Below are 13,082 nucleotides of genomic sequence, written 5' to 3' on the forward strand. Positions count from 1 at the left end.
TGTATGTAGAGATTAAATAAGACTAGAAATTGTCCATAATGTTAGACTGCCTCAGAAAAGCTATTACTCTAGATAAATTTGTTTAGCTATATCATCTCAGTCCCTTTTCCTGGGATTCCAAAAAGAGGTGATCGACTCCCCCAAAACACAAGCACAATATTAACAGTGTCTAGTTACGACAGGAAGGAAACAAAAATCCCTGCAAACCTCTTACTAGTTTCTGGCAACAGTGCTAGCTGATCAGGAGCACCACAAAGGAGTTACATGCCAGACAAGAGGAACAGGAGAAACACTAGGGCAGGAATTACAAATGGAAGGAAATGCTGGATTTCAAACAGACACTAGACAGCAACCTGCCAGTACTGCAGCCCTCAAGGGTCAGTCCTACAGAGAATGAGGACATCTAAAGAAAACCCAAGGCAAAACTGTCTCTCTGTTATCTGAGAACATCCACAATGCTGCCGACAGTACTCCTGTGCAGAAATAATGTACACCTGTGAAAAAACACAAAGAGTCGGCAAATACAGATAGCAGGTTCACTTGCTGGCTCGGACAGCATCTGAAGAAAGAACTATTTAAAAACACAAGAGGTGGTGTTATAATGAGGAAACCACGGAGAGCAGAAAGCTTATGATTATTGACAGAAGTTGATTAAGAAATGGATTATTGTCTGTTAGGATGTTGGAATATCTACTGTCACCTCTATCCTACGTATCTTTATGTAAATTTCCTTTAATTGAGGTATTCATTTACAATCATTATTTTCATTGGTAATGTGCTGTATTTGCATTTGAAAGCAAAAAGAGGAAAAAAATTAAACATGACTGGCTGACCCCTACCATGTGAGAAAGGGTTCGCTTTTTGTCACTCTGACCCAAATGGATTAGGGCCAGGAAATAAAGGTCAAGCTCTTACCAGTACCCCCATGTGTCACGTTTTTATTACATGGAGTTTCCAAGAAAAATATTCCAATTTGCGTCAGTAATTATTCATTCTTTATGCATTATCATGTCAGTTTCTGAGTTTATTTTGAATTCAGAAATTACCTTTGAGTGCCAGGCCTATTAAAACGCAACCCTTTGTGAAATACCCTTCAGCAGTTAGATGTAAGTGATAGATTCTGTAGCTGTACACACTCTCTTTTCCCTTTTAAGAATCTCCCCTTCTACAGCAGTCCCCCCATCACTCGAGTCATAAACCGCCAAGACCGTGGTTGGATTATGCTCCTTTGTGGATTTGCAAGTTGCTGCCTTAGTTAGATGTCTGAGGGCTGTAATTGCTAAAGCAGTGCACAGGGCAGATGGGGTTGGAGCCAGTCTGTCCATGCTGTTGGACAGCGTGAGGTAAAAGAGTGCGGTAACGTACCCTGCGTGCTCCTCTAACACGCTGACCACAGCGAGAAGCTTGAGACCAGCGACGTCGGAGCTCCGTCCTGTGGGAATTGGTTTGGGGCAGTGCTGCACCTTTCCAAGAGAGGCAGAAAGGTGATGGTCCCCTCCAGCCACTGAGGCCACACCCCAGCCCAGGGCTGCCCAGCCCCACCACAATGCCATGGGAGACATCTGAGGGTGCCAGGGGTTCCATGGGCACAGCTACAGCCCTGGACACAGGGCTCCAAAGATAAGCTCCTAAAGAAGTTTCTGGTTTTGCAATTTCAAGGATAACTTTTTAATCTGGTCATTATTTTCTTTGATTGCTAATACCTTGACCTCTGGTGACAGCTGCTGCTTATGCCTGCTTAATGCAGGCTACAGTAAAGAACGTTACGATTATTTGAAAAGGCAGAGTGTAATGCATTTCAGATTAACAGTGAAAGAAAAGCTATTCAAGTTAGAGGTTCACTTTGCCATATCACTCTATGCTGCTTTCCTTATTATCAGTACAAAAAATGATATGAGAATAGCACATCTTTTAATTTCCTTCTACTATTACCTCTTGATTTGCATTCAGAGCTCCCAGAAGAAATACTGCTGAATTCAGAAGTAGTCTATTTAAGCTGCGTGGTGTTTAAAAATCGCTGGAAGAGGCCAAGGTGCTCTATATTATGCAGTTGACCTTACTAAGAAGCTGTGTTAACAATTTAGATTTATAATTTTGTTAAATTTTTTTTTTCTCCAAGCAAAATTCATTATCTTTTTTTGTACCGCTGAAGGTTAAATCTTCTTCTCTCTGACTTATTTTGTAAGATTTCTAAATTATATTTAAACTTCTTGTATTTAAAAGGTTGTTTTGCCAGTGTCTTTGAAAAGGATTTTTTTTTTCTGTCTCTCTTTGTACCTGGTCTGAAGAGACTGTGTGCCCTCACAGTGTTTTACCTAGGAAGAAAGAACCCAATCCCTACATCTGCAGAGTCCTGCAAATACATTTGAACTCTTTTGTCTTGCACTATCATATCTTTGTGGCCACTGGGTTTGAACAAGATGTCCATGGAAAATATTTTGGATCCTGCCTTTACCAAACAGTTGTAGCCTCCTGGTGTGCAGGATTCAAGCCTCCCTGGATTTAACCAGTCAGCACTGGGCCTGGTCACTGAGAAAAAGAACAAACCCTAACAAGTCAACAATAGTGAAATGTGCCAGGGTCGGGAGAGCTGTACCCTGTGACCCTTTAGACTCTGCAGCCCTAAACAGAGGTGTTTGTGCTCTCTGTTGCTGCCTGAGCAAAAAAATGTCAGTGGTGGAACCCTGTAATGCAGAACAATTTCCAAAATGCTCAAGGTGTCACCATGCTGGCTTAGTGGTCCCCTGCAGTGGATATTTATTATGGACACTGCCTCCTGGTCATCTCTCATCTGAAAACTCATACTACAGTTATAACTCTGCCAGTAAATAAAACAGGGTAAGGAGCCCTGGGCCCTGAGGCCAAGCAGCGTGGACCAGCCATATCAGCACTGTATGGCCTGTGACCATCAGGCATAATCATCATTTAGAACAGACATATTTTTTCAGCCTGCAGTGTTGCAATGAGGAGGGGGCTGTGCTGCAGGGCTTATGCTGTTTGTGCAAGTGGGTGTGATGGTAGTACAGAGCACCTTGGGTCCCACTGGAGGACTGTGGGGGTGGGACAGAGACAGGACAGACAGCTCTGTAGTTTCCCCTGGAAATGCCCTGCTGCATGATCCCCCACAAGTAATGGCTGGACACTCTCCTGCAGGGATAGCTGGCATAGGCCACAACCAGGCCAAGTGCTGCAACTAAAGCAGGACAGACCATGAGCAGAGCGGTGCTGAGGATTGCCCAACTCCCTGAAGCCAGGCCTGCAGACTGGCCTGAGAGTCAGCAGTAAGGGGGTGTCTTCAGTGACACCCCCTTCAAGTTGTGACTTGTAGCTGTGAGCACAGGGGGAAGTCAGGATGGATGTTTTGACATTTCAGTGTTTCTTGAGCTCCTATTCATTCTCCACTCTATTGCAACAGTCGCTCAGACTTCCTACAGCAAGAGCAATATATTGACAGCTGCCTTCCTGTTGTAAAGTCAACACAGGGAGCAAGGGAAGCCCAGGACAGATTCTAGAGCCAGAAGGTAGTTCTATCAATCTAATCTCTAGGTATGTAGACAGTGATCAGCACCATAGCAACTATCTGAGCCACTTGAGTGAGTTAGGTACAGAGATGGCAACACTTGTTATTTGTACAGCACCCTTTATTGGAAAATTAAAAATGTCAGATACCAGTTTCATTGAGTAGGTAAACTGCATTCATTTGTTGATATGGAGGTGCCATAAAACCTCTCTTTTTATCACTGGGATATAACTACATGATAGAGACTGTTGGCAACAAATAAGTAAAACAGTTAGAGGTTTTAAAGAAAAAAAGAATAAACCAAGGGGATAAAAACATACTAAATGCATGAAGAATTGGTCTATACGCAGAGCCAAGCCAAAACTTGGCAGCTTTATAAACCAGCTAACACAGAAATAAATGAAAGTCTAAACAATAGGAACAAACCTGGAACAAATAAAATCATGAACTCAGAAATGTTACCAATTGATTGCAAAGATAAAAATGCCTTTTGAATTAATTGTGTCCCTGTAGTTTATTCTACTGCATACTTTGCTTCTGGGAAGATTCTGCATCTGAAAAAGCCATATGAAGTATATTCGTCGAACAGTACAAATGGAAATAAATTTTTCTCACTTGAAATAATAAGACACAAATTTGTCTCTATGTTATTAGCTGGTTTTCCTCTGAATCATCTTGAACTTCCAGTCAGACAGCAAAGTTAAAATAAATTATTTCATCATGCTGCAGAATATTTCTTAACTGTGTAATTCTTTCCTTTGCAGAATGCAGGTACCAAGCAGTTGTGGTTCTATGTGTCAGCATTTCCCTGGTGACTCTCAGCTCTTGCAGAATTTATGCTTTGACTAAAAGAATGTAATTATTTTTATAGATAAAAAAAAAAATCTGTATGTGCATACTGACTCCACACAGTTCTGCTCAATGCAAAAATAAATATACTCTGCATCCAAAGCAAAATGTAGACTACATCAATGGGGTCATCTCTGAAGCTTATGAGATAATAGTTGCAACTTCTAATTTCAGGCTTAAACAGTTTTATGACATCCAGCTTCACAGCACAGAGCAAGTGTGAATGCAGTAGGAAAGACTTCTGCCATTTGAACATTCCGTTGGCATGCACTTGGCTGCCATCTGGGCTTGCCCAGCAGTAGTACAGCCATCCCCAGAAGGATTTGGGAGGGGGAAAGGCACTGCCAGAGCACCTCTCCCCTCATGGCTGTAGGCCCTGAGAGACCTCCCTGTGGTGACCGAACCCAGAGGTCTCTCAAGTGCCTTGAGTTAGCCAAGGTCTCGAGTTTGCTAACCTGAAGTAAAATCCTGCCCAAGGTAAGATAACTCGTAGTGCTCACATTAGTGACTGAGCAGGACAAATTAGCCAGATAGCTAAAACTAAGACTATCTCCCTTCTTTATTTAAACCCTTCCAATTTAAATGTTTTCTCCTTAGAAACAAACCAGCTAACAAGACCATGGTGTTGCACCACTGCCAGACTGTCATGCCCTGTGGCAGGGATGGATCTGACTGGCTTTAAACTCGTCGTCCATCTCACAATGCATGAAGGCCAACTGCGGGTTTGAGGCCCAGCAAATGAGCAGCCAAGTTTGATATATCAGCCAATTAGCAGCATTGGTATTTATGCAGGAATGAAGCTGAAAGTGCAAATAAGGCCAGTGGCTAAACCTTTCCAGCAATTACATTTAATAAGGTACTGCATGTTATTTACAGAAAAGATAGATCACACATCTCCTACATGTAAATGCACAGAGTGTGAAGACAAAAGCTGCACTCTCATAACATGCTAAACAAAATAAATAAAACAGAATTATTTTGGCACAATAACTATTACATAAATAAATATTCTAGAACATAATGAATCAACATTTATTTACAGTCTATTGAAAGTGCAAACAATTGGCTGAAAATTAAGATATTTATAAATGTGTAAGATCAGAAAACGTGTTAACCAGCCACGATTAATTACAGCTGAAGTTTAAGGTTTTAATGTCCAGGAAAATATTCTCTTGAAATCCATTTGTGCATATTGTGCTCTTTTTGAACCAGTTCTTTGCTACCTTTAATGCTATTGATTTTGACAACCTTGCTTTTTAATAGAATATTGTAAAAACCTGTTTGGTAGTTTAGAAAAAAAAGAAAGAAACACTGATTAATCTATTTATCATTCAAAATATTTTCAGTCCTGTCAGTTTTCTGAAATGGCCACACTGCTTGTAGTAGTGGGAAGTATGATTAAGATTAGGAATTTTTCTTAGTATCTGTTGTATTTAAAATGGAAATATTTGCAAGTCTTCTCTAAATGGAACTATACCTTGGACCACTCTTGAACTTGCATTATTTCATCAGATGCTTACATACATCTTCTATTGAGGTCAACAGTAGCTGAGCAAGCTAAACTGATGATCAGTTTTGGTCCTGACCTGAAGAGTAAATCATAAAATACAGATTCTTAATTAGGGAGAAGAACCCACTACCTATCTTAGAACTGTTACAAGCTTTTTGCGCATTTCCCATGAACTATTCTATTTTATCTTTTGCCTTTTTTAAATCCATATGAGATATCACTTACTACACTGTAAGATGAATTAACAGTTCACAACATGGTCACCCATACACCTACAGTGCATATATTCTTCCTCAGCCAAAGTTCTCCAGCAGGCTGGTACATTGTGCGTTGCCTAAGACCTTAGAATATGTTTTTGCTTATTTTTGTAGTGGCAGTGCAGTAGCAGAGAAAGTGAAGTTCTTAACAAGTGACCTTGAGAGGATAAAAGATCATTTCTCATCATTGCTTCAAATGTTTATGCTCGGCGCGGTTCCAGTCGGTGAGACATCTGTGATAAAGTTCTCTGGTTGTCAATCACATTTAATTGCCGCACATAGCTCCGAACATCCTGATGGTTTTTATTAGTTAGGGCTGCATCAGGATCTGGTGAAAGAGAAATGATGGAGGATTGATACACATAAATGGACAAATGCCTGAACAAAATGCATAACTCCTTACAAGCTGTCACAGGAAAGAGTAGATCCTAGTGATTTAAAAAGGAAGTATTTAGAAATTGCTCTCTTTGAAACCTTTCCTCCATATCTGACAGTCTTTCTGGTTACTACCCCCACAAATTAACTTTTCTGTTGGACATCCTTGGCTACATTTACTAAAATTGATGGCCCTTGGTTACAGTTTTACACATCACCTTACCAGTCATTAGCTATAAATTATACAGCTAACAAGTACGATTTAAAACTGCTCATTTGCTTTTGAACCAGCAAATTCCACAGATTCAAAATTATATAATTGATTTAATCCTCTTTCATGCAATATTCTCATTTCTAGCTCAGTATTAAGTATTTGTAACAATGTAGTGCTTAGTGGATGCCCCATTCAAGCCTCAGAATTTACTACCTGTTTACATTACTTAACATAACCACATTATACCTATTCCAGCAACAGTTATGGAAGACTACTGAGTTAATTTCTGACAATCTTCAGCCTCACAGGGAACAGCTTACAGTGTAAGGTAGTAAGTGTTAGGTAACTTAAATTGAACTAAAAAATGATACTGAGGCATCTACAATACATTACACATACACACAAAAAGCATGGAATTTATATCCAATAGATCTATATACTGGCATTTTGTTGTATCATTTATAATGAAAATTCCATTTCTAAATATGTGAAGGTCTCACTCATGCTTAATGCATTAAAATTAAAGACACAAAGCCAGAAAAACCTGGACTGCGGGAGAAAAAAAAAACCTCTCTTAATTTCTACAGTTCTACAGAAATTTCTACAGATCTTCTACAGTTAAGCTTTGACCCATATGGAAAGAAACTGTTTTTATTAAAATATAGTTTTATATTATTTATTCTGTTATTCGAGAAAGAGGAAGGGTGCTGTGAGTCAAAATGGATGAAGTGCTGAGGGAAATGCCCATGTGACTGAGACTGACAGTGCACCTGGATGGGATGAGACCCACAGAGAAGCCTGCTTTACCATACAGCTCTGTCATCTTACATGGCCTCAAGCAAGTTCTGGTAATTACACTGACAAACAGGTTTTAAATTCACCGCCTTATGCAGTTATGTAATTTATAAAGGTCATGTCTCCAGACTGGTTTCATATGAAAACAGCATTTATCCAAGAAAGTATCTGTGCTGCTGCCTGTAGAGTTATTTCAACCACTTCTGAACCCAATGGCTAATTTCAGCTGGCTCTAATTTGACAGATGGGTAGAGACCTCATAGATATTTAGCTCTTTCACATGCAAGGAAAACAGATAGAGGAGATAGGGTTTATTAGAGCTTCCTGAAGGACATTTCACCCTGTGAAACATCACAGGATCCAAACATGGAAAAATCACTGGAAAGCAGGCTTTTCAGTTCTGGTACACACAGAATTAGTTTAATTACTGTAGCTACTGATGATAATGCTGACTGTACAGATGTTGTATACACTTACTGAAAGATTGGCTTCGGCAGAATTTCACTGTCCTGACAGTGTTGGCAATCATGCGCTGGAAGGAAAAGATGGGATGCAATCAGAGAACAAGCACTGTATTTCATCATCATTTAAACGAAGCACCTAACTGTGCCTGAGTGTGAAGATATATGCCAATAAAAGCAGTCATATGAATGAAAATATAATTTTAATGCTGATACTTTCATATGTAGGGTGTGATTTGCATTTACACAGGCTTTAAATAAGCATAAGTATAATTTACATGCACTCAGAGAACTCTTTCCCTTGCTTGAATGCTGTAAAAGGCCCTAACTAAGAATGAAAATCAGCCCCTTCAATGTGCATTTCTTTGATAACATCTTACCATATTAAAAAGTAAAAGGAATACCATGGAGTATTTACACGTTAATTTAAAGACCATCAGCTCCTAACAGCAAGGCCATTTCTAGAATATAGTCAGCAATTAAAGAGCTTTCACCTTTTACATAAACTTGAGTTTAAAATGCAGTCCTCCTGGAAAATGACAGTGTAAATGAGCATGTGAGGGTGTGTGTTCACTGATTCCACTGGCAGAATGCTCAGTTCACAGGTGAGAAGGCCACTCTCAGTACTGTGGCCCTGCAGCCAAATTTCATAATTTCAGACCTGCTAGACAGTCTTATCTTGCACAGGTGTATCTAACTCAATGTGAAAAGTGGATTCACTTTTGGTGGACCCTTCTACTGACAATTCACTAAAAAAACCAGAAGTCGCTTTGTCCTTCTTGGCTGTACTTCCTCTTCAGTGAAAAAGACATCATTTCACCCAATTCAGTTTCAATCAATACACTTTGCTCTGATAAATCAGATATTATTTTACAATAGTTTTAAGAACAGAAATTAAGGTAAGTCATAAAGCAAAACATTTAAGATTTAGTTCTGGACTGTAGAATTTTAACTGGCTTCTGTGATTAGTGATTAGCACCATACATGTAATACACCCGCCAGTGGGGGTAGGATTAGTTGTTCTACATAATGCCAAATAAACTGAAACTTCAGCAGTCAGCTAGATAGTTTGATTCAATCACTGTTACAAGCACAACATTTGTTTCAGTTTCTTTTGCTTAGGTTAAGAAAAAGTAGAGGAGGGAAATGCTATTCCCTATGAGAATGTCTGTGTTCCAACACAACTACATCATCTAACACAGCACACTCTCACCAGGCTGCTTCATATGTTATGGAAATTTTGTGTGAGATGAACAAGCTACTTAGTCATAAACTCCCACAAAATGGAATGATATACCTCTTACTAGTGAACAGTAAAGCCTAGGGCATATGCTCCTCTAAATTAATACACAATTATAATCTTAAATGAAAATGTTACAAATGAAATAATTTTGTGAAATCTGTCATTCCAGAAGTGGGAAGCACCAATGTAAAACATTCCTTACACACACACTCATAATCTCAGACATTTTAATGTACTGTCAAGCATACAAAAATGGGTTGGTGGCTGGTGTAAGAAACACTATTGATATATCATGAACTAAATGTCTGTGGATTACACCTTGTATTATCAAATGAAATGCAGCTATTCTGAAACTGATCTAAAATATGTTCATTCTAAAACACACTTTCCCAAAAGATCTAGGGAATCTGGATATGGATCTGCTTATGTTGTTTCTAAAGTCCTATGTATCTACATGTATAATTCAAGTAAGAGTAAATTTTATCTTATGGTAATTTTCATACTTCTTCAAGCCATTATTACTATGAAGATTTTCTAAGGCACTTACCTTGCAAACACTCTCACAGGTGCTTAGCATTAAGCATGTGAATAAACTCCATTGACTTCAATGGAACCTCTTAAATACTCAAGATAACTGGACTGAGACAGAACACACTGCATGTTACAGTGTCAGTTTTTCAGTCTAACCCAATCAAACATAAATCAAAACAACAGAAGCATATAAACATGTCTGTTTCACACATCTATGGCTTCATATTTGGCTCTGTTATGTGATGCTGCTATTTTGATTTATACCAGTTCAAAAAATACTCATCTACAATAACTGTTTCAAGGAGAGATCATAAAGTTGAACTGAACCAGCCAACATGATGAAGTTTCAAGACTGTCTAGCTTCAAGAGAAGCTTTGGTAAGGACACTTCATTTTTAGGAAGGTAACTAGTTTTAGTTTTGCTGGATGTGCTTTCTAGGATTGTTAATACACATCCTAATTTTTCATACCTGTAAGTGTTTAGGTTTTGAAGCCTCATTTCATAATAATCTTTAGAGCTATTATTATTAAGCTTCATGTGTGAAAATTTAGATTTATCAAAAAAAAGGCATACTTTGGAATAATTTTACTCTTTTTTCTCTTGTGGGGATTTTGTTCTCAAAAAAAGCAGAATATTCAGAATAAACACTGTGATGCAGTACTGTACTGAAAGACAAATTAAGTGTGTGTAGTGAAGGTTTTTAAAAAAGATTCTGCTATTTCCAAATTTGCCATTATGTGGGCTCTTCTAGGCAAGGAAACTGGAAGTGGCAACAGACTTATCTGACTTCTGGTTAAAGGCTGAACTGCCTGGCTTCCTTCAGTTGGCTGAAAGACTTCATTTTAAGGGGTTCCTTTGCCTTTTCCTAAGGATAATGTGATCCAATCTGTGCATTCAGAAGTATCCTGGCAATGATGAAATACAAACAAATGTGGAAGTGGGTGTTACGGCTGAATAAATGGAGAAACTGTGGCCCAAAGACAGCATCACAAGCTAGTGGGGAGATTCTGAAGCATTATGTATCTTTGAAGAGCTCTTTTCACATTACTTTTTTTCCAAGTGCTGTTCTACTGCCTCATAATGTCTAAACTCCTAACAGTTCCTCTTTGTAAGGTGTGAAGTGAACAGAAAAACAGCATATGAAACAAAAGTGAATTTCCATTCCTGAATCTCATAGATAAGTTGGATCGTCTTCTTTTGATGCAAGAAAACTAGAAACGTACAGAAAAAATGTTCAGATGGAAGTTTAATTGCCTGTTCCTTACAGTTTTTCTTCAAATAGAGGATTACCTCTAGTCAATGCCTGCAAAGATTAACTTCTGTTCACTTACAGTGCTAAGTAAGACCACTATCAAAAAGCCATACACACCTAAATTTGGATCTTTCTGAAATAGAACTAACTGCATAATATAACAAGTAATGGCTACTAGCGGCATGCTATGTATACACAACAATACCCTTTCAAGTTTTACAGTCTGGAATTGTGGCAGCAGGCCAGCATATTATCTCCTAATCCATTCCAAACCCAGGTTGCTAAATATTATAAATATTCATACATGCCATTGAAAACTACTAAGGGCTTTAGTCACACACTTTTTGCATAATCTTTATGTTCCAAAAATTAAGGAATGTTTGCCCCTTTTTTGCATATGGATAAGAGTGTGAGTTCCCTTTTGTTCATCTCCACAAAACCTGAAAACAAATATGCACAAATTCTCTAATCCTCTTTTCACACCTGAAGGTGATGCGAAAGAGGAAGAGGGTTGACAAAAGGAAAAGGGTTGACAAAAAGAAGCACCAGTGGTCAGCACCACGGCACTATCTTGTGCTGCCATGGCAGGTCAGCACTTTCAGAGCTTTTTCCTAACTTCTGCTCCCTCTACAGGTGTTATTTCTGAGATAATGCTGGATAATGTCATACGGAGAAGGTGCCACAGAAAGTAACCCTTGTTCAGGCTCTCTGATGATTTGAGAAATGGCACTGATAAAGTTCCCAAATAATTCCATCTTCCCTTTGTCTATGAATACAAAATTCTGTACTGGCAGTCAGAGTGCAGAATTATGCAGCTGAGGTTTGAAAAAAGGAAATCAGTAAGTGGTCAAGAGTATGAAATACTGCCTGTCTCTAAGGAGAGTCATGCTCAGTACTTCCCTCACTTCCCCCTCTCATCTTTCCCTGCAAAGACATAATTCTAGGAAAGTGCTTTTAAATTTTTTCTAATATATAGCTATAAAAGCAGTGTCACTTAAATGGTGTATATTGCCATGTGCTGCAGGCTGTAGGTCGTCCTGCACCTGCTAAATCATAGAGTTTACAGGAACTATTACTACTGACAGCTTTGGGTGCTTGCCTTCACCTGAGAAGAGGGTCATTCTAGATCACAAACTAATTCTGTTTGCTGCCTACTGCTATCTTTGTATCTTTCACATATTTACTTACAGCTCTCAAAATGTTCCCCACCTGCCAAACTAAAACTACAGCATTTAAAAAGCTTTACAAGTTTTGTTCCTCTGTAACAAATACGTTTTCAGTTATTACATAGATGAGTCTTCTGAAGGCACACTTACAACTAACATCTGCTGTCAGCTCACCAGTGGAGAAGAGATGCAGGTGGTTTGGTGTCATGGCATATATGCCAAACTAGAATGTACATCTGAGCAACACCACGGTGGGAACAGCTTGCAACGTTCTCCCCATCTGCTTCTTGCAGTGAGATAAGTAAAACACCTTCAACACTTCTCTAAAACCATGTCTTGTTTGCTATTGAAGACAAAGCCTTTTACTAAAGACTTTAACTACTAAGACCAGTAATTTAATTATTTTGTCTACTTATTGACGAAAGTACAGATAAAAATTTTCCAGGCTGGATTTTAAGGCTTCATGCAATAAATGGCAGAGTAAAGAGCACAAATACAGTGCAAATACAAAGAGTAAGACCATACCTATTTCTGACACTTTCAGTACTGTTTGCCTGTCGGGGTCTCCTCCTCCCTGCCATGTAGCCCTGGGAGAGGGGCCCTGGAGGGGAGACACAGGGTTTCCCCGGCCCTGCTCAGCCTCGTTCCCCATCGGTTGTTTTGTGTTCCCCTGCACGGGCAAAGGACCCTCGGGTCCCGGGATTGAGCAGTTCCTCAGCAGATCCCAACCATGCGGCTGGAGAAATAAACATCTCTGAAACATCTACCAAGAATCAGTCCATAGATATTTCTTTTCCACGGCCTCCTTGTTTGATATGCGTGTTACAGTATCCCCGCTGCAACATAATGGTGGATAATGTGAGCAGAACGATCCCCGATCCCTACAGCGACTGATTTGTGAATAAATTC

General features: G+C 39.2%; 1 protein-coding gene across 5 annotated transcripts in view; it reads right to left on the bottom strand.

Moving 5' to 3' along the window:
- Window positions 1-5,195: 5,195 nt before the first annotated feature.
- Window positions 5,196-13,082, bottom strand: part of RAPGEF4 (Rap guanine nucleotide exchange factor 4) — a 157,335-nt gene continuing 149,448 nt past the window's right edge. For all 5 annotated transcript variants that reach the window (XM_032114866.1, XM_032114867.1, XM_032114865.1 and 2 more), the window contains 2 exons: window positions 7,998-8,052; window positions 5,196-6,464 (listed from right to left, as the gene is read on the bottom strand). In XM_032114866.1, the coding sequence (XP_031970757.1) occupies window positions 6,337-6,464; window positions 7,998-8,052 (183 nt within the window). In that variant the 3' untranslated portion in view covers window positions 5,196-6,336. The remainder of the gene's footprint in view (window positions 6,465-7,997; window positions 8,053-13,082) is intronic.

Source organism: Corvus moneduloides, chromosome 7 (assembly GCF_009650955.1).
Source record: "Corvus moneduloides isolate bCorMon1 chromosome 7, bCorMon1.pri, whole genome shotgun sequence".
In the NCBI taxonomy this organism is placed as follows: Eukaryota; Metazoa; Chordata; class Aves; order Passeriformes; family Corvidae; genus Corvus; species Corvus moneduloides.